Source organism: Acipenser ruthenus, chromosome 29 (assembly GCF_902713425.1).
Source record: "Acipenser ruthenus chromosome 29, fAciRut3.2 maternal haplotype, whole genome shotgun sequence".
Lineage (NCBI taxonomy): Eukaryota > Metazoa > Chordata > Actinopteri > Acipenseriformes > Acipenseridae > Acipenser > Acipenser ruthenus.
Window position 1 is genome coordinate 22,061,032 of NC_081217.1, and position 20,839 is coordinate 22,081,870.

The following is a 20,839-nucleotide window of genomic DNA, read 5'->3' on the forward strand; positions in this document are numbered from 1 at the left end:
ATGCACTGGACTGACTTAGACATGAATGCACTGCCCTGACTTAGACATGAATGCACTGCCCTGACTTACAGACATGAATGCACTGCCCTGACTTACAGACATGAATGCACTGGCCTCTCTTGCCTTACTTTGCAATACGACTGCCGCTCTGCTAGGTGCCTCTTGCCTCAGGCGGTCCGAGTGTTTAAATAAGGAACAATGTCTCGTTGGAAAGTATTCCAGCACAGTTCATCATCCCACTGAATCCTTGACCCTCGTTAGCGCACAGGCAGTGGCTGTGTTGGCAGGGCTGACTCCCTGCATGGTAATTAAAGCACCAGGGTCCCACAGCTGTGCTGTTTACTGTAAACTAATCCAGCCACAGCCTCTCTGCAGATAGGATATCAAAACCCGACCAGCTGACAATAGCCAGTCCAGGACCTCAATGACTTCTTCATAGGGGGCCTCAGAGCAGAGCCTGGGTGCTTTTAGAAAAAAAAAAAAAAAATAGCAGCAATCCTATTTAAGGACCAGGCTGGACGTAGATACACCCCCTGTGAATCACAGCTGAATGGGTTAACGGTTACATTAGCAGCATGCGAACCACTGCGACAGCTGCAAATACCACTGTGTGCATGCGTATGAACTGACATGCGCACAGACGAACAAACAGGCAGCTGCTTTCATTCTCACAATCTGCTAAGGGAATGTCCTGACCAGGTTTCTTCAGAAGTGGCTCAGCAGCAGGTCATCTAGATATATGCAAACCTCTGTAACAGACACTTCCAGGAGATTCAGTGCACATACAGAAAAACAATCTGAAGGATCTCAGGCAGTGTTTCTCAACCCCGGTCCAGGGGACCCCCTGTGTCTGCTGGGTTTCATTCCAGCTGAGCTGGAAAGGGTTAATTTTCGAAGTAGTTTTGTTAGTATTGGTTATTAGCTTTTTCAAGGTCGGTGTCCCGACACTCTGTGTGCCAAGTTTAAAAAACAAAACAAAAAAAACAACCATAAACGGGTGCGTTTTATCGTGTTTTTTCTGTACAAATCTGTGCAGTGTAATGGTGCGCTGTCCCTTTAAGAGGGAGATGCGGCGTTTCCTCGCAGGGGCGGTGGCGGGACCAGCAGGGTGATCTCGCGAGAGCAGGCAGTTTTATCCCTACGTAATGTGCCGTGCTGCTTATGGCGGCGCTGGAGACAGTGCTGAGGGCTGTTGGGGTGAGTTATACTCGCGTTTTAACTCCTAACTTCGACTTTCAAACGGGGCGGTGTTAAGAGTCAGTGCGGGGATGCCCTGTCGCCGCGGGTTTTGAAGGGGTCCGGGGAGCCGTGACGGTTTTATCGGCGCTCTTGTGTCGGGTAAGGGAGGGGGGGGTTTCGTCTTAAATCACGGACGCCGCTTTATTTTCGAGTCTTATTTCCCAAAGCGTTTGAAAACGTCTTCAGTTTAAATAAAGTGTTTAAAAACGGGCTCCCCGAGCTGCCGTAGTAGGGCGGACTGTGTGTTTACAGCGTCGTGTACCCCCATCCCTCTTTGTTTTCAATAACACAATGTCTTTGTGTAACTAACGTCGCACTTTTGTAAGTAAAGCTTGGTGTTTCAGCTGTGCTGGGTGGATGGGGGGGCCACTGGAAGCGTCGAGCGGCTGTTTCTTTCGCAAACTTGAACCCCCGAGTTAAATTTTAAAGCATAAATACGCATATTCGTGTTGTCTCCAGCAAGCTTTAAACGGAACCGTTATTGATGCGCCGGCCGGCCAACCAGCATTGGCAGAGCGCCGTGCGGTGCGGCGAACCAGCCAATGAGCTTAGAGCTTTGCACAACGAGGGCGGGCCCTAACCGCGGATGTGGATTCGGCTGCGTCACGTCGCTGCGAAGCACGCGCTATTGTTGCGAGGAGGAGGAGGAGGAGGAGGAGGAGGAAGGGGGGGGGGGGGCATTTTTTTAAAAATTTGCTTTATTTAGCTAAGCTGAGACACAAAAAGCAAAAAAAAAAAAAAAAACTACAAATCCCATAGAGCACTGCTCTGCTGACGCAGACCTCCCTCTGTTTTGCAGTGTTGGTGTATAGAATATATAAATAGCCTGTTTTAATCGGCAGAAGGCCAGGGTCAATACTGAGGACGATGACAACAAAACACGTAAACAAAACCCGATGCGGGGATAAGGGGGCTGCGATTGAAACGAGGACGGCATGTGCGCCTTTCAGTGCCTTGCTCGCCTTTTTTTACACTACCTAGTAGTCTGGGTGTTGTGTGATTGTATTTAGTCCAGACCCCTGGTTCTGCTGGAGTAGTAGCGGCAGTGAGTTCCTGTTCTGAATAAGCGCTTTGTCGCTTGCGATTGAAAGCTGTAGTGCCTGCAGTGTTCCATAACCGGAGCACCCCCTCCTGCTCGCGCAGTCTGATTGCCCTACATTATTCTAGGGTGGCAGGTAGGACACAGGATCAACTTCATGAGCATCACCGCCAGGTCAGGAGAACTAAAGATAAACGCCACAACAACAAGTCAGAGGAGTTTATTTGGTATGTAACATGCTGCTCCAGGTGGTTTAAGGGTAAAGTCTTTTGTTTTGTTTTGGGACAGTTTTGTTTAAATCCTCTAGAAATGCTCAGGAAACAGCCCTAGGCAAATACTGCCAGCTTATGTGCATAAAGTTGTATAGCATGTTTTTGTGTTCCCTGGCTGGAGAGTTTGACAGATTGCACCAGCTCTATTTATTTATTTATTTATTTAGAAGTTAGGAGTAGATAATAAACTTTATTTGAGTATACTCTCCTAACTTTAAAACAAACCTGATGCACATTTTTACACTCAAATTGAGTTAGTTGAATAAAGTTGTTCTGCTTTCATGGTGCAGTTGTAGTGCTGTCAGCTGATGAATGGCTCTCTTCTGTTTGCTGACCCTGTAGGAACCTTGTTTATAAGCTCTGTTCACAGGGAAGACTGCAGCAGCCCCTTGGCCAGATGCAGAGCAGGGAGTGTGTGCAGCTGCTGCTGCTGTGCCAATGGTTTTCCCGGGCTGTGCAGCTGCTGCAGGAAGCACTGGCTGTTGGGACAATAAGTATTTATAGTGGGTGAGGCTCTGAGTGAAGAATCCAGGAGGCTGGCAGAGGGAGAGAAGCAGCTGATCTCATCCGAGACAGGCCAGCAGCTGACTCTCTATTTTCTCTGTCCTGTTCGGGGGGGGGGGGGAGCAGGGGTACGTCAGTGTTGATTCAGGACTCCTACCAACAACGTTTATTTAAACCCTCAATCGCACTAGAAAGTGGAAGTCTGTTCTTTCACTGCACACAAGCCAAGCAAACAGCCAGGTTTTAGCATTCTGTTAATCACGAGTACAAATTATTATTATTATTAATTTTTAAAAGCAATCAGACTTTGTGCTTTTTGTCTTGTGTGCTGAAGCAGAATGTACATTGTTCAGTTGACCAGTTCTCTGCTTGCAGTGAATATGCATGCTTTGCCTATATGTAAGAAAGTCAGCCACAGTGGTCGCGAGTTCCCTGTCGGTTTCTTCTCCACACGCAGCTCCTGGCTACCTCCTGACACACTTCCTTTGCAGCAGGTTTGGCTACATCTAGTGTGAGATACAAAACCTGACAAACTAAACTCTCTAGACGGGACGCGCTTATTATTTTTAATGAGAGGTTTTGGTTTCTCAAGGTCGCGTTGAACGTGTTTTATTACTTTGCCAGGGTGAGCTGAAATCTTAAGTAGATCAGTGTTTCTGCTCTCATCGGTGTGACAGCACGAGAGTTTGATCTTGAGTTCTGCTTAGTCGTATCGCACCCCTCCTCTTCCCTTGCAGTGGGTCATGTGTGGTTTAAAACAAGTACCCCAGTCATTAATGTAAAGCTTACCATTTATTTAAGGTGAATAACTTGAGTGCTGACGTCAGGTTTTGGTTTCCCCTTCTCTTTCCTCAGTATGAAGTGAAACGTAACTGATTTTACCATCTGAAACTGCTGCTTCACGTTCAGATCACGTAGAAAAACCTAAATCAAGTTGCAACGACGCTCGAAGACAAGAAGAAAACAAGAAACACGCAACCAAAGAACCAAGACAGCCAGAAAGACGAGCTGAAAAACAAGACACAACGCTTGATCTGAAACAAGAAGTGTGTGCCTACTCAACAGCTTCTAAAAAAGAAAAGCACTTCCCAACGCTGCTACTAGTCCTTATTTCATTCTCCGCGCTGCGCTGTGACACCTCGCCCAGTGCAGCAAGAACAGGACCCTTTGCTAGCTCCACTAGACCCCTCTCGTCCCTCTTCATCTCTCTCTCTCTCTCTCCTTGCTATTCTGTTTTGTTTTCATTACAGCAGTGCTATCTGCTTCGGACCCCTGCACGTACAAGACATATCATACACCTGTAACAGAACAGGGTAAGTGTCACAGTGAAGAATGATTTCCGTGTGTGTGTTTGGTTTTTTTCCTGGGGGAGGGATAATGTCTATCAGATTCTGTAGAAGTCAGTGGTACGCTTCCTAAGCACTGTTAATGATTAGCATCTTTTGTTTTTATACTGACTAAGGATTGGATGGCCATGGAGAATAAGCTGTACCCCCTTACCCACCACCCCGACCTCTCTTCAGTGTGTCCGTCGCGTCCCCCCCCCCCCCCCCCCCTCAAAGCACCGTGGTGGAGCAGCATTTAATGAATCGTGCACTATTGCCTGCGCAGTATCTATTTTATATTAACAGGAATGCCTTCAATCTCTAGTGCTGAAGTAATTTTTAAATAATAATAATAAAAAAAATGTTCTTAACTGGATTCCCCCTTCAACTATATAGAAACAATAACCAAACTAAACCTGAATCTAATTGCTTGTCCGAATGTTTACTGAGTCAGTGAATGGGCGATGCTAGAGCAGTTCATATCTTGTTTTCAGAGCAGGGGGTTTAAGGTTTTAGCTGCCTGACAATAAGAGTAAAGCTGGTATTGTGGTGTTTTTTTTTATTTTTTTTTTAAAAAAGAGCAGATTTTATTTAGTAGCGTGCATCTTGCTTGGCATTTTTCTGTAATGTTCCTTCAGAAAGGGGGGATTGGCTACAAATCAAACTCCTTAAATCACATTCCGTATGCAGGTTTTTTTTTTTCTTTGGAATAAAAACTGCACAGTTCTTTTTAAAGGACAACTAGATTGCGTTTCCTGAGGATTGAAGTTGTATGATTTTTTTTTTTTGGTATCGGTGCTGCTGGGCACGAAGTCTATCCCCTCTTATATTCCTTGCCGCATGCAAGCTGACATTGGAGATGTTTTGCCTGCAGTGCAGATGTTTAGCCTACATGGTTTGATGCGTTTATTTTGTTGACGTTGTAATTGCCTGAAGCAATTGTTGAGAGACAGAACAGTCATTTCCTTTTTGTTTAGTAAATTGAATTTTAGACGGCAGCCAGGACCGTGTGGCTCTCTCTTTTAATGCGGATGTTCCATTGGGGACAGGGTGCCTGTACTCTTCAGGTGAACTCTTCTCGGTTGAAATGGTGAAACGGTGTTCTTGCCAGTCCAATGTAGATATTGTTTTTGGTCTGCAGTTTCACATCAGTTTTAGATGTCTGTCTCGTCAGGCTTTAAGGGCAGCCCAAAACAACGGCTCATCGTTTTGAAGTGGCCAGCATCCCTCAGTTCAATTTTAATAAAGAAAACCTGATGTCCTCTTGAGATTGCCCCCTGCGGTGGGTTGTTTTTTTATTAAATTCATGGTTTTTGCTTTCTGTTTTGTTGTCCTCACATGCAGCATTTTGAAACGCAGTGTAGATTGCAAAGCTCCTAGGAATATGGCAAGCACCTGGAAGGGCTTTGTTGAGTTTACCTTGCCTGCCTCACCCCCCGCTGCGTACGTTAGCACTGACCTGGGGAACACCTCTCCTGTCGGACTCAGCTTATCGCCGTACGGACGATCCGTAAGTTCCATTTACCCTTCCTCCTCCTCCTCCCATCCTCATCTTAGTGCTGTGTGTGGCCTAACCCTCCATCGCTCCCGCTGGGCTCTGGGATTAGCCTCTCTCTCTCTGCAGGAGACAAGGGCTCGATCGCTCGGCCCCCGTCGGGGCGCCAAAATAAACCGATTCAGGTTTCCGCGTTGACAGATGAGGTTAGACATGCGTCATAATGTGAAAAGGCTTCATGTAATGTATTTAATATTTAAGGTTCTTGCTGCAAAGTGTTTCTCACAGTTTACTATATCAGATAGGTGCTGAACAGGTCTTGTAAGAGTTTGAATATCTCGGCTTGTGGCTTCTCTATTTATGTATGGGTTTTGTAGTACTGCGTTTAGGTGAAAGTGCCTCTGGACAATGTGTCTTGCTGTTAGGGGATTGGAAAAAGAGAGAACGGTAGTGGTTTACTGTACAAGGCAGATCTGAGCTGACATTCTCTTAAGAGAATCTGCAGGTAGGAGGCTGGTCTTGTGCCCTGCAATATACACCTTGCATCTAACCCTCCATTCCCCCGTGTCATGTGCCTGGTTTAGATATCAATGCATTGCTTCATAGACTCCAACATGAATTTTTTCTTTGGTTCCATTCTAACCCTTGTAAGTCTGTAGTGCCAGTGTTGGGAGTTTGTGTTTCTGCAGGGACTGTGATTCCCAGCTGATCCGAAGGACCAGCCCACCCTTCCAACCCACCTTTCCAGTCCAAACCCTGATGTGGTTTCTGTGCGTTTTGCCTGCTTTAAAATGGGTCTAGTTTGATCCAAACAACCCTCCATTGCCAACCAATTTATATTCAAATAATACTGGTGTAATTGGTATAGAAAAAAAAAAAAAAAAAAAAATACCCTTAGTTTTTAGTATTGGACGTCTTCTGTCGTATTTGCTCTTTGTTGAGCACCCCTGCTGCCAGTTCAGTGCTTTTACCTTTTTTTTTACATTATTAAATGTTCTTGCCTGTGTGCTTTTAGTTTTTGTTACTTGGGAAGCCCAGTGCAGTCAGTACAATCCGTTGACGTTTGCTGCGTTCCATGTCTCGAGTCTAAGCAAATACAGTGTAAATGTATATTTTCTTTATCGAGTCTATGTACGTATGAACGCAGGAAAATGTAAAGTCTGCAGCAGTACAGATACTGCAACAGCTGGTATCATTTTTGCTGTGGAATCTGTTTTTAAAAGCATGATGTCGGGGTGGAAAGTGGGGAGATGGAATCGGTCTTCCCAGACCCGGGCCACTGACTCTCGCTGTCTGAACGTGTGCCTCTTATGTGTGTTGTGCCGTGTTTTGAAAGCAGGGTTGTTGTTCCTCCTTGACAGTGCTCTGCAGTGCTGCCCCGGCTGTTTGAGATGGAGCAGCTGTACCCCGTTCCTCCAGACCCCCCTCTCCCTCCTCCTCCTCCCCCCGCTGCCCTGCCCTCCCACCGTTCCTCCTCCATCTCCTACCCCAGCACCTCTGCTGCTGGGCGTAAAACCCTGAAGAGAACCGCCCTCTATCAGAGATCTGTAAGTGGTGGAGGCCTCCCCTCTGCTGCACATCTGAACTCTAACTGCATGGAGGCGTGTTTCTGTGCCCAATGACTAGTGACTAATACAGAGATCCCAGACTACAGTTATTTTATATGCAGTAAGGTAACGAGCAAACGTTAGAATATTCAGAACAGTCCTATTAAGTATTGCGCTTTATTCAATTACAGTGGAGTTTCTAGGCCATTCTTTTAATCTACAAGCGTGGGATGTGATAGAATTGAGATACGCTCTCCAGAAGCACCAGTAGGACCATCGGTAGCTTACTGTCCATAATGGGGGGGGTGGTGTGGATGTCAGTTTTTGTATTTTACACTGGGTAGGTTTGGAGTGAGGATTTGTTGTGCATGCATGCATGTATGCATGCGTGTGTGCGTATTTAAGTCACTTTGAGTGTGTTGGACCTTTTAACTTATGTTTTATTTTTTTTTATATATAGCTGCATTGTTTGTAAAAAGCAATTTACACAATCCAATTACTCCCTCTGGTAAAAATAAAAAGTGAAATATGCCAAGCAGAAAAGTGCTACTGGCAGTACTCCAAGCCAAACGCACAAAACTGAACCTGTTACTATCTGAGGTGATCTGGGGGTCCTGCTAAATACAAGACCATCAGATTTCTGTGGATCTAAGAAAGCTTCTCGGTTCTTTTAGCTGTTGGCTGCGATGGAATATTATTGTCTGAGAATCAAAAAGGTCCAGTCTAGTAATCCAGGCTCCTCATGCACTCTGTAGCTGTTTGCAAACCTGAGGTGTGGTGCAGTCAGAACGGAGCACGAGAGAAAGGGCTCTTAACCTTTTGATTCTCGGACGAGGAGGCCCGTCTCTAATCTCCGTCCCTGCCTCGCGTGACTCTTCCAGATGAGCTTTGATCCAAACATGCTGCACAGCAACGGGCACTCCGGCTATGCCAGCGACACGGCTGGGGGCCTGCGGGAGACGGGCGTCATCGAGAAGCTGCTCAACTCCTACGGGTTCATCCAGTGCTCCGAGCGGCAGGCGCGCCTCTTCTTCCACTGCTCCCAGTACAACGGGAACCTGCAGGAGCTCAAGGTTGGAGGTGGGTGAGACCAGAGTTCAGATACAGAGCAGTGGAAGTCATCCCCCATTATGTTAGGAGTTACACAGTCCCTCACCAGAACATGATCTTGTTATATAAACAATGTAAATGCTGTTTACAGTACCCCCCCCCCCCCCCCCCCCAATGAACACAGAGCCCCTATATCTTATGCATTGTATGTTTTGAGGTCCCCCCCCCCACCTTGTATAATTTCCTATTTGGAGAGGCGGAGCTGTAGGCAGTGGGAGGAATAGACCAACTGAACACCCAAGAATATGGGGGGTCTACGTGTATCATTTGTAGTTTTGAATCTGTGCAGCTTGTCTACAGAGCGTCCGATTTGGGACTGAATCATGACTGGGGTGAGGCTTGTGACGCCTGGGGGGGTTGCAGTGCAGACAGTCCCCCCTCCTGGGGTGTAGGGGGCGCTGTGGGGTTGCATTGTGTGTGTATCACGGAGCGTTCTCTCCTCCAGATGATGTGGAGTTTGAGGTGTCGTCTGACAGGCGCACAGGGAAGCCCATCGCGGTGAAGCTGGTAAAGATTAAACCAGAGATCCTGCCTGAGGAGAGAATCACTGGGCAGGTGGGGCCGATTGACACAAACTCACTCACCACTCCCCTTACTGTGCTGCATGGTTTTAGAGATACAGTTAAGAAATCCTTTTTTTTCCGTTCATTTTATTATTTGTTTAATGTTCATTTTTATTATTATTTAAGTAGTTTGTATACACAGTGAAACCTGTTCTGTCCACCTCTGATACTGAAGGGCTCAAATAAGAGAGAGCCCGATAACACAGGAGCGGAAAGCTTGTGTTAAAACTGTTATACTGGGATGAGTTTATTACATTGGCAACATGCAATCGTGTGTGTTTAACTGTTCCCAAAATCCTATTCGATTTGGAAACTGGGTGTTCAAGAGGTATAAAATATATCAATTTGACAACTGTTTTTAAAGGTCATTTGAGTGATTGTAAGCAGGTTTTACTGTGTAATGTGTTTTATTAATGTCAATTACATTTAAGACCGACCATTTAGGAACTATTTTTAAGAGTCGCAATGTGTATTTTTAAAAGTGTGAAAGAATGTGTGACTTTGTTTTTTAACTACAGAGTCGTGTACTTCACTTGATGTGCGTTTTGCACACCTTTGCCAGGTACCCTCCAGACGGGGTTCTGAAGTTAGGATACGAATACGGTGACGGTCACACTTTTGTTGCACATTTTTTTTGAAGTTACGAATACATAGCGACTCTCAAAAAAGGTTCATTCAAATGTCGTCAATTATCTCTTTTAAACGGGTGTAGTTACCCTTAATTTTAAACTGCATTCAATTAGAGAAGGAAGATTGCATTTACACTAATTTTATAATTGTTGGTTTTCTAAGTTTACAAAAACATGATGTATAGAATAACTTGGATTCAGCAAGCAAATGAGAACGTGCTGTTTGTGCATCCAGTCAAAGTTAGAAGCAAGGACGCACCCAGAGAGGAATGATTTGTAATTTGTAGCATTCTGCATTGTAAAATAAATAGGCATCAAAAGCAGATGTTAGGACTGTTGCAGAAGTGCTAATTGATTATAAATACCCGTGCGTGTGCGTGCGTGCGTGTGCGTGTGTATAAAGCAGGTCATACGTAACTGAGTGAATAAACTGATGTTTGTATTTTAACAGGTTGTTTGTGCAATTCCAAACCACCTGGATGGAAAATCCGCCCCTGGACAAGCTCCCACCGGAAGTGTGTGTTACGAACGCAATGGGGTGAGTCAGTGAACATCTCCTCAGGGGGTGTGTCCCGTGGAATTGCACGCAGCCGGAACCTCAGCGTCTCAAACACAACTCTCGCAGCAATTGAACTGCATGTTGGTTCCAAACTTGCTGTGACAGATCACCTTGGTGCAAGATTTCAACATCACTACCCACTTTTTGCCTGCTCTTCTTGCTGTTGTATTTGAGAACCGAGCTATACGTCTTTTCAAAGACTGTCCTTTTTAAATTGCAGTATAGCAAGACCCGCATGCAGGATTTGCTGCTCCCAAGCAGGGGTTGACTCCCACAGCTGTAGACGGGTCCAGGTGTTTGGATAACCAGGGTCTATAAAAACCTTTTCAGTCGATGCAAGTCTAGGCAGCTGTGGATACTGCCTTTTTAGAAAGTACTAGGAACAATTGAAGAGTTTTATGTCCTGGTTTAAAACAAGATAATTTACTTTTTAAAGGCATCAGGAAGGGGTGTGGGTAAGAAGGGGTCTCTTCTAGAGTAAAGCGTATCTCCCCCCCCCCCCCCCCCCCCTCAGACTGAAGGGCCTGTAAGGCATTCTGGAAGTGAGGCTGCATTAGACCGTAATCCAGCGCTCTTCTCTGTGTGCACAGGAGGTGTTCTACCTGACCTACGCCCCCGAGGATGTGGAGGGAAGCCTGCCGCTGGAGACCGGGGACAAGGTCACCTTCTTCATGGAGACCAACAAACAGTGGGTGCTCTCTGCTGGTCATCGTCGCCAGGACTAGCTTGGCTTGTTTTTGTCTCGTCTCTCTTATACTGTTTTAAATGGCATTACGATTCCCATTGTACAGTGGCTTGAGCCTTTCCAGGTCATGCTGTCAGCTTACAGGTGAACTCGGTAAGACTCTTAAAGTAGAAGCGACTGAAACTTTTACCCCCCCCCCCTTTTTTTTCTTTCTTGTAATGATTGGTCCCCATATTATTATTATTATTATTATTATTATTATTATTATTGTGCTGACAATATTCAGGTTCTTTTAGATGTATGAAAGAGATGTTTTGAGACTATCTTTATGTAAGGATCCCTGCAAGCACAGCCCTGTTGGATCGTGACCTTGCTAGCTCCTGAACGGGCTTCTGCAGCAGCTTGTCAGCAAGAGTGTTTTCAACCATGCTGAGGAGCTAGCTGTGCTTTAGCTGTGCTTTAGCTGTACCTGTGCTGGCCCTGTGGGCACAAAGCGAATGAACTAAACCAAGCTGTTTGGATGTGTCCTCAGTACCGGCGCAGTGAGTGCCCACAGCATCATGCTCGTTAAGAAGAAACAAGTCCGCTGCCAGGGGGTCGTCTGTGCAACCAAGGTAAACCAAGACACGGCTGCGTTTCCCTCCTGTAGCGCCAACAGGTTACCAAGACGCTTGACGCCTCTTGCTTTATGAAGTTTAACATGTAATTTGACTTTTGTCGTTAGCCTGGCCTTCTATGCTTCTGTTGCCCCCACAAATGCAGTTCAGTACAGCAAAGGTATCCTTTTGAAGTTTATGCAGTTAACCTGGAAAGAATACCTTTGCACTTACAGCTTTGTAGTTAATGAAAAGGCGTTTCCCTGTGATCTGTAGCTGCGTTGCATGACTTGCCTCTCGCGGTACCCGTTGGGGTTGCTGGGGTGGCTGGACCGCCCGTGTGTAACTGTTGCTGCTGTTGTTGTACTGCCGTCCCGTCAGGAGGCCTTTGGGTTCATCGAGAGGGGAGATGTGGTGAAGGAGATCTTCTTTCACTACAGCGAGTTTAAAGGGGACCTGGAGACCTTGCAGGCAGGAGACGATGTGGAGTTCACCATCAAAGAGAGAAACGTGAGTGACTGACTGTCCTGGCCAGAGCCCAAAGCATGTGCTCCCAAACGCCACGTATGTTATTTATCACGTGCATGCGTGAGACCTGTCTGTCAGTAACTTTGAGAAACTGTCGTCTTCAGTGCTGTCTGTGTATTTCTTTCTTATTGTGAACGGTCTTGTTTTGAGTGTTTTTTGTTTAGACTGTTATGGGTGGCAAAGTTCAGTTTCCTTGCATGGAATTCACTTGTTATATTTCCGTTGACTGTGTGTGTAGCAGACTGTAGGTGTGACTAATTCAGTATGCATGTTCACACAAAGGTTTTCAGTGTAATGGACAATACAACTTTGATTTTCTGTAGTATTAGCGGATAGCAATGCCTTAATTTTATACAGTTGGTTGGGTGGTTTACTTTGTCGTCCACCCCCCTCCTTTGTGGTCTCATTGTGTTTTCGTTTCCAGGGTAAAGAAGTTGCCACGGAGGTGCGGCTGCTGCCACAAGGAACGGTTATTTTCGAGGATATCAGTATCGAACACTTTGAAGGAACCGTCACCAAAGTGATCCCAAAAGTCCCCAACAAAAACCAGGTGACGTGTTTAACAGCAGGCAGCGCAATTCAAATCCGTGCCTCCTGTGAGTTGAATGCTCCGACTGTTGGATTCTCCTGCCTCTGGTGTTCCGTGAGGCGCCTGGAAATTAGATGTTCTGGGCTTGCTACCCTTGATTTTGTAGTATGAGAATTTTAAATGCTAAGTACACACCACACTAGCTCAAAGCTTCATCTTCCAAATAAACTGCGATGGAATTATTCCCAGTCCAAAAATCAGACCTGAAGGAAGCTTTGTGCTTGGTGAAGTTGTTAAGAGGAGTATTTTACAATAAGTACATGCATTCCTTTTTTAACTAGTGTGCTAACTGTGTTTTAGAGACTTTACGCTGCTCCATTGGTGATTTGTACATTGTTTTTTTGTAATATAGAGGGCAGTCCTAAATTGAAGTCTACTACATGCACAATTCTCTTTCAATATAGCATGTCCATGAATGATCCAATTGTGAAATGGAGCTGTTTCTAAGGGAAACCTGGATTGTAGTTGCACTAAATCCAGTAAGGAAGGTTTTCTGATTTGTACCCTCCTCTTCTCCTCCTACAGAACGACCCCCTCCCCGGCCGGATCGCAGCACGGATCTCCTTCACTGAGAAGGAGCTGTTCTTCGGAGACAAGGACACCAAGTCCAAGGTGACCCTGCTGGAGGGCGACCACGTGCAGTTCAACATCTCCACCGACCGGAGGGACAAACTGGAGCGAGCCACCAACATCGAGATCCTGCCGGACACTTTCCAGTTCACCAAGGAAACCAGAGAGATGGTGAGCAGGGCTGGGGCTTCTCTCTCTCTCCTCTCCTCTCCTCTCCTCTCCTCTCCTCTGGATAAATAGATAGTGATTGATTGAACAGTATCCCAATAAGTGTCTGCTTTAATGGCATAACCCAGTTGGATCAATATTCTGCAACTATGGCCACGAAGTGTTAAATTGCACTAGACAGACACCACTGCATGCATTTCTCAGTACTGAATTATTTCTCCCCCAGCAGTGCAGATTTTAAAATCGCAGCTCTTTTTTTTTCTTCTCCCTCCCTCCCTGTAGGGCGTAATTGCTGCGATGAGAGACGGGTTTGGGTTCATTAAGTGTGTGGACCGAGATGCCAGAATGTTCTTCCATTTCAGTGAGATTCTAGAGGAGAGCCAGCTGCACATCTCGGATGAAGTGGAGTTCACAGTCGTCCCTGTAAGTACTGTTTGTTAAATTGCCCTTTTTAACTGGTGCTGTAGTGTACCGAGACGGACCGTTTCACAAGCTATTGCAAGTACAGTCTCTGTAGCCCGTGCTTGTGAGTAGAATGTGGAGTGGTCCGTCTGTTTTTATATCTCTTGTCTGTGTAATTTCTAGAATCCACTGATTTGTTTTTCATAGACTCCTGCGTTTTTTTGTTCATTTTGTATTCTAGAATTGTCTGAAGGATAACCGTGTAATAAAATGACCCGAGTTGGGTAATGCTTGGTTGGTAGATGATTCTGAACATTTTTAGGAACATGTCATTCTTTATTTAAACTGAATGAAAGCATGCATAAAAGTACGTATTTGCATCCCGTAGTAGGAGTCTTATTAACCAATGCCTTGCCACGTTTATTAAGTTTAGATTTTGTTTTTCAAGATCGGGAGCACTGCAACAGCTCCCTTGATCTCCAGCTATTTTTGAACCTTCAAACTTCACCCCGTCTTGTTGATGCAAACCCTGAAAGCATGTTCATGTCCCGTGCAGCAGTTTGTTCTGACCTCCCGGTCCGGCTCCCCTGTACAGGACATGCTGTCGGCTCAGAGGAACCACGCGGTCAGGATTAAGAAGCTGCCCAAGGGCACTGTGTCCTTCCACACTCAGTCTGAGCAGTGCTTCTTAGGGGTGGTGGAGAAGGAAGCCACTGGGGCCTCCTCTAAAGCCACCAGCCCTGCCAAGGGCAAAGAGAAGGTTTGGACATTTTCATCATTTCCCTACATGCAGTGCGTCTGTACTTCTACTCAATATGGATTGCTTTTTATTGTCCGTCTTGGGCTGTTTTTACCTGTCTTGACAATCTTGTGTATTTCATACTCTAATCTTCCTTTCTTCTCTGCTCTCTCTCTCTCTCCTCTTGCTCCTTTGCCTGCCTGTTTGTTGCTCCCCACTACATTTAGAAAAAAGAAAAGGTAGGACAATGTTTACCATGTAGCTAAAACTTCAGGAGTACCGACAGTCTGACTCCTGATCGTTGTGTTTCTTCTCTGTCTCTGTGTTCAACTCCTGTTTTAGTTTTTTGCTTTTTTTTTCTCAACTTTCTGAACCTTCATACTTTTTAAAATTAAATGTATTTAATTAGGAACTATTACATTACGAGTTAAAGTTAACTCCCCAAAGATTCATAATGGAAATCTGCAAAAACACCTTAACGTTGAATAAGGCTTGGAGAATTGTAACAGTGAAATGTAGTAACTTTGCATTTTAATTTTTTTTTTAAATTTCAAAATCCCAAGAGTAAAGTAGACAAGGTGGGTTCCTGCGGTGTGGTTTTGTTGCTTGAATGATATTGACTGATATCACAGATTCACTAACATTAACTCACCAGCAGTAATGCAGTCCTGGGTGCACTAAAATGGACACTCCCTGTGTAGTAGGAAGATGGTGGCCTTGCATTTAGGGCACAGTAGTCTTTTTTTTTTTTTTTTTTTTTTTTTTTTTTTTTAATCCTTCTAGTCCAGCCGTCGATGTGGCTTTAATAAAATATTCAGTAAATCTAAACGGGTGTCTTCCTCGTGAATTGTTTTTATTTAACGTTTGATCACACTAATCCTGAATCGGCATCGCTGGGTTATTACTAATGATTGGACGCTCCTTAGTTTCACTTGTCTGTGAATCTCATTGGGGGGGCAGAGTTTGTGTCCTGAAGTCGTCTTGTTGAACTGAACATTTGTTTCTGGAAGTGCAGGCATGCACGGATGCTTTGGCATTGCTGAGCATACACTAAATCCTGTTTGAATCAACAGAGTGCATGTTTACCTTCTGTTCCTGTATCCATTTGAAAAATTGGATTTATATTCAATTGCTGTATCCAAATAAAAAAAAAAAAGAATTTATATTCAATCACAGAGTAGGCTAAGGCATCGATACATTCAGAGGTGCCACTACCAAAACAATTTATAAAAGTAAATGTATGTACCAGCCCTGGGAGTGATTCTTGTGCAGGATGTCTACACAGTGCTAACCATGTATAGATAGCCTTGAGGTGTATCCTTGCCCTCCTTGAGCGGTTCATGTGAACGTCTGCCTTCTCCCCCTGTGTTACCGCAGGATGCAGAGGAGGGTGTTATTGCATATGAAGACTGTGGCGTGAAGCTGACTATTCCCTACCACACCAAGGACTTGGAGGGCTCTGCTAATCCACAAGTTGGGGATAAGGTAGGAGACGTCTGCGTGATTCACACGCGGAAATGTGTAGGACTTCCACGCACTTTCAATAACCCGAGAGTTACGCGAGGAGAACTGTCGGTGAAACTTGGATGTCGTGGTTGGTAACTAAAGGGGGGGTTGGGGTTTGTTTGGTTTTTTTTGGGGTACAACAGCAAATACAATGAGATGCAGAAATGTCATCCGATTGGGATGCATACACAGGCTGAGTTGTGCATTTCATGTAGAACAAACATCTTCCCAGTCTGGTGTTGGATTGGAGCCTCCTAATGCTGGTTGATGGCTTTCAGGAGAGCCGTGCAGCCTGAAGTTAACACTGAGATGAGGCGAGATCAGTTTGATGGTCTAGAAGGGTTTATGGCAGCACAGGTGACTCCTAGGGGGTTTTGTGGTACATTTAAGAATAAAGGGCAGTTATTGGGTGGTGGGCACAGCAGTAGGTTTTGGACGTTCCAGGGGTGTGTTAAATCCATTCCCTCGGTCCGCTGGTCGGCTACACACACAATGTTCAGAAGGACTTGTAGACCTTGTAGGCAGCTCTGTGCTGAATGTCTTTGTGCTTGTTCTCTTCCTGTCCAGGTTGAGTTCACGATTTCTGAGGTGAAGCGAACGGGCCAGCAGAGCGCTGTGTCCATCAAGATCCTGAACCGCAGTGTCAACTCCAAGAGGCTGCTGGGATACATCGCAACTCTGAAGGACAACTTTGGGTTTATAGAAACTGCGAACCACGACCAGGAGATCTTCTTCCACTACAGGTCAGCTGTTGCAACACACACACACACACACACATATATAGTGAAAGTGGCTGTGTGACCCGTACAGTGGTTTCATTTTGCGTGCATGCTCCAGCTCCTCGGTTCGAGTGCTGATCTGTGCTGTGTGTCTCTGCAGTGAGCTCTGTGGGGATTTGGATGATCTGGAGCTGGGGGATTCGGTGGAGTACACCCTCTCCAAGGGCAAGGGGAACAAAGTCAGTGCTGAGAAAGTCACCAAGGTTACTGCAGGTGAGGAGATGCTTTCACTGGGTTCCGTTCTCCACATAAAATCTCAATCGTGGATTTTATGCCAAGTCTTTGTAACATACTTGGCGTCCTGCTTTTATTTTGGTTTGTTAATTTAAATAAATAAAAGCTATGAAGTTGTGCTCCCTTTAGTTCATTTTATATTGCCTCGTCTGAGTGGTTTTGGTTTTGGTTATATTCACATTCTGTGGTTGCCATGTGAAGCGAGCTTAACTCCTTGGTTCATTTCTTTGTATTTATAACTTAACCTCCTGTGACTGTGTGTTTGTTTTTTACCATGTCTTATTTCCATACCCTTTAAACACAGACAGGTTTTAACTTGCATGCTGTCTAAAGCGTTCCTCCCCGTTGTGCCCCCGCAGTGAACGGAGCTGGCGATGATGTGAGCGTGACGGTGTGCCTGGGGAAGGTGGTGCGGCCCCTGCGCAGTGTGGACCCAACCCAAACAGAATACCAGGGAGTCATCGAGGCCATTGAGGAAGGTGAGGCTGCAAGGCTGCTACCATTATTACTGCCCGCCCCCCAGCCTCCAGAACGCACGTCTTACATGCTCTGTGTTTTAAGATCTGTTTGTAAACCTGTACGCGAAACTCTCCCATTTAAACCTGGATCTTTATTGATTTATAGAAGCAATAGATTATTGTGTTTCCACCTGTATTAACAGTAACCAGTCACGCATTACAAGACCTGGGCAGTATGGTTACGTGGCACATGAGATTCACAGAGATTGAATACCTTTTAAAGGACGGGCACGCTGTTCATATCCAGGTATATCGGGGCTACCTTCCTGAAGGCAAAATGGGAATGCTCTGCAGCAGGTGTGTGTTTTCTGCTGGTTTTCAGTCTCCTCACTCCTCCTCCTGTGCTTGTTTGTCTGCAGGAGACATGAAGGGCCAGAGCTTCTCCTTCGGGATAGTCGGCATGGCTCACAAGGCAGACTGCCTGCAGAAGGCGGAGACGGTGAAGTTCCAGCTGTGTATGGTGAGCCAGACTGGGCAGAAGATGGCCTGTAACATCGTCCCTCTGCGCAGAGCCCCAGTGGAGTGTGTGAAAGACCAGGTAGGGTCAGCTTGAACCGAACAGTAACGTTGGGTGCAGGTTCATCCCTTATCTTGCAGTGTTCACGAGGGGATGAACTGCAAGTGCTTTAAGTGTCTAAGCAAACGAAACCGTGACGTGTGTTCAGATAAAAACTACACTTTCCTTTAAATAGCTGAAGAGACCTGCCCTATCCTCATCTCCCTGACCTGTTAAGCTTTTGTTTTGGGCAGCTATCCTGGTCTCTTCTGATTTTGTATTTTGTCGTCCTGCTTGCTTGCCTCCCCTCCCCTGCCCTGTGCGCTGCGTCCCGCCCTTCAGTTCGGTTTTATAAGCTACGAGGTTGGGGATGGGAAGAAGCTGTTCTTCCACGTGAAGGAGGTTCAGGACGGGGTGGAGCTGCAGGCTGGAGATGAGGTGGAGTTCTCTGTGGTTCTGAACCAGCGGACTGGGAAGTGCAGTGCCTGCAACGTGCGTCGGGTCAGGTATGCTCGCTAATGCTTATTCAAGAGGCCTCGGTCATGTAGTATTGGGATGGGGGTGAATTATTACTGGCTGTTAAGAACCGGTTATAAAATACTATGCAAGACACGGTCAGGCATAAAGCCTGAGGTCGTGTTGTAAGTGGCTGCAGCAGTTGTTGATGCAGAGTTCACCCCCTAGTCTCTAAGTCGCTTTGGAGAAGAGTCTGCTAAATGACTAATGATAATCCAGAATTTGCATGTCAGTAAAGGTAAATAATGACTTTGGTTCTCTGTCCTCTTCCTCTGTGCAGCGAGGGTCCGAAGCCTGTGTCCACCCCTCGACCGGACCGGCTGGTGAACAGATTGAAGAGCATCACTCTGGACGACTCGAGCGCCCCTCGCCTGGTCATCCTGCGCCAGCCCAGAGGACCCGACAACTCCAAGGTGCTGGGTGTATACTTTTTATTTACTCACACACGTCGGCAAACAATGCAGACCTTTCCTGTGTTTGGAGTATGCGAGTACATGCCTCCTATTAGCCTGGTTCACTGGTCCCCAAAGCTACGGGCTACGCTGCCACTAATGTTTAGTCAGAGGGAAATCTTGGTCTTGGCATCACAGTCCTAAATATAAACCTTTGTTGTAAAGGTGCAGTTTTCTTTTTAGTGTCCCCCTCTATGTCCTTGTGATTTTGACGGCTGGTTTCGCAGACCCTGGTCGGCACGGATCTTGGACTGCCTTTCCCTAAGGTTACATGGGGTAGTGCTTGTGGAGTGTGCTCTGAGGATCCAGCTGCTTGTGTTCCGGGGTCCTCTGAGCGTTTGTCGTCGTCTCTCCTTCTCTAATCCGCACTGTCTTCCACCTTGCAGGGCTTCAGTGTTGAAAGGAAGATCCGTCAAGCTGGTGTCATCGACTGACCTCGCAGAGCGGAGAAGTTTTAATCATGTGACGCGCCGGTGTGGAGTACGGTTCTGGAAGTGGGGTAGAGCAGCGCACCCACCCATCCCCCACCCAGTCCCATTCCATCCCCCACCGTCCTCCTGCAAACCCAGTCATAACAGTGCGGAAGCATCCACCTGCCTGCTCTCCTGAAAACCAAACCGAAAGCCCAGGAGCAGCTTGGGACCTTCATAGTCTTGCATAATCGGTTTTTTTTTTTTTTGTTTTGTTTCTTTTGAGAGGGGGAAAAAAAAAATCAGTGGCATTGAAGAGCGGTGCTAATTTTACTGCAAGACGATTTCTCTTTGGTTTAGCTTAAAGCTATGCGTTTGGTATGTTGCCTTCTGGAATTCTGCACCTTTTAAACGGTGTGCTTTTAAAAAGAGAGGGTTGGGGGGGCTATGTTGTTTCTCTGGGGAAACTTCGCCGTACACAATCCTCCGCTTTTTAGTAAAGAGCGGTTTTAACACTTTCGTGATCGAGCCAGGCAAAATATATCATGGCGTCCTGAAATCCCAGCTCTGATTCAGTCCTATTAAAGGTGAAGCTTTTTGGGGATAATGGACTTGAGTACGAGAGGCACTGGCACCTTCTGCTGCGAAAGGTACAGCTCTCTGACGTTGAGTTATCCCACTCCCCCACAATCAAGAACCAAGTGCTTCCAGGTGCAGAATTTCACATGGGGTCCCTGTGCCATTTGCATAACTTTTTTTTTCTTTGTTTGCACATACTTGATGTTTTTACAGCTTTGCTTTCTGTGTAAGCCCTTGTTTCTGCTAATTAAAAAAAAAAAACAAAAAAAAAACATACAAAAATAAACAAATCTTTAAAAAAAAAAAACAATAAAAAAAATAAAGAATTACCTTTCCCAACCGGCACCCAAAATCTAAAACTTTTTTTTTTTTTTTTTTTTTTTTGAATGGGTTTTCGTAACCAAGAAAGCAGATTTGCAACGAGAGAAGTCTGGGATGAGCTGTATTCATGTATGTAATGTGTGCTTTATTTTTTTTTATCCTAGAAAAAGACATCATGGAACATTGTAAACTTTCTAAAAGTTCAAAAGAGCATCAGAAAATGAAAGATCAGGAATCCAGTTTCTGTGGTTTCGGGGCTGTATTAGGATTTTTGTTGTGCCTCCGCTAACATGTGGAGTATATCTGTTGTTGGGAGACCGCATGGTTCTTACAGGAACATGAGAGGCTTTCTCCTGTGTACTTTTGTTAATGGTCTTGAATGAAACCCATTAGAATAAAAAGTTTTACGAAAAATTTTGAAACAAACCTCTGCGTGCCTTTGTGTTTTATTTCTTATCTTTTATAATCA

The 20,839-nt window shown here is 45.6% G+C and overlaps 1 protein-coding gene across 10 annotated transcripts; it reads left to right on the forward strand.

The window, feature by feature from the left end:
* The first annotated feature begins 1,099 nt into the window (after positions 1–1,099).
* On the forward strand, positions 1,100–20,796 carry LOC117427956 (cold shock domain-containing protein E1). Of its 10 annotated transcripts, none has more exons than XM_059003498.1 (21): positions 1,100–1,197; positions 3,910–4,367; positions 5,724–5,889; positions 8,303–8,501; positions 8,977–9,152; positions 10,175–10,261; positions 10,852–10,970; positions 11,500–11,581; positions 11,945–12,073; positions 12,516–12,641; positions 13,206–13,421; positions 13,701–13,841; positions 14,377–14,580; positions 15,937–16,044; positions 16,633–16,808; positions 16,945–17,057; positions 17,438–17,557; positions 17,956–18,134; positions 18,435–18,598; positions 18,889–19,021; positions 19,447–20,796. In XM_059003498.1, exons 3-21 carry the CDS (start codon positions 5,764–5,766, stop codon positions 19,492–19,494), a joined length of 2,646 nt encoding a protein of 881 aa, XP_058859481.1. In that variant the 5' UTR covers positions 1,100–1,197; positions 3,910–4,367; positions 5,724–5,763; the 3' UTR covers positions 19,495–20,796. The 10 variants fall into 10 exon arrangements, with proteins under 10 accessions (XP_058859481.1, XP_058859480.1, XP_058859482.1 ...); XM_059003497.1 differs by lacking the exon at positions 5,724–5,889 and adding an exon at positions 7,236–7,421; XM_059003499.1 differs by lacking the exon at positions 5,724–5,889.
* Positions 20,797–20,839: the final 43 nt, after the last annotated feature.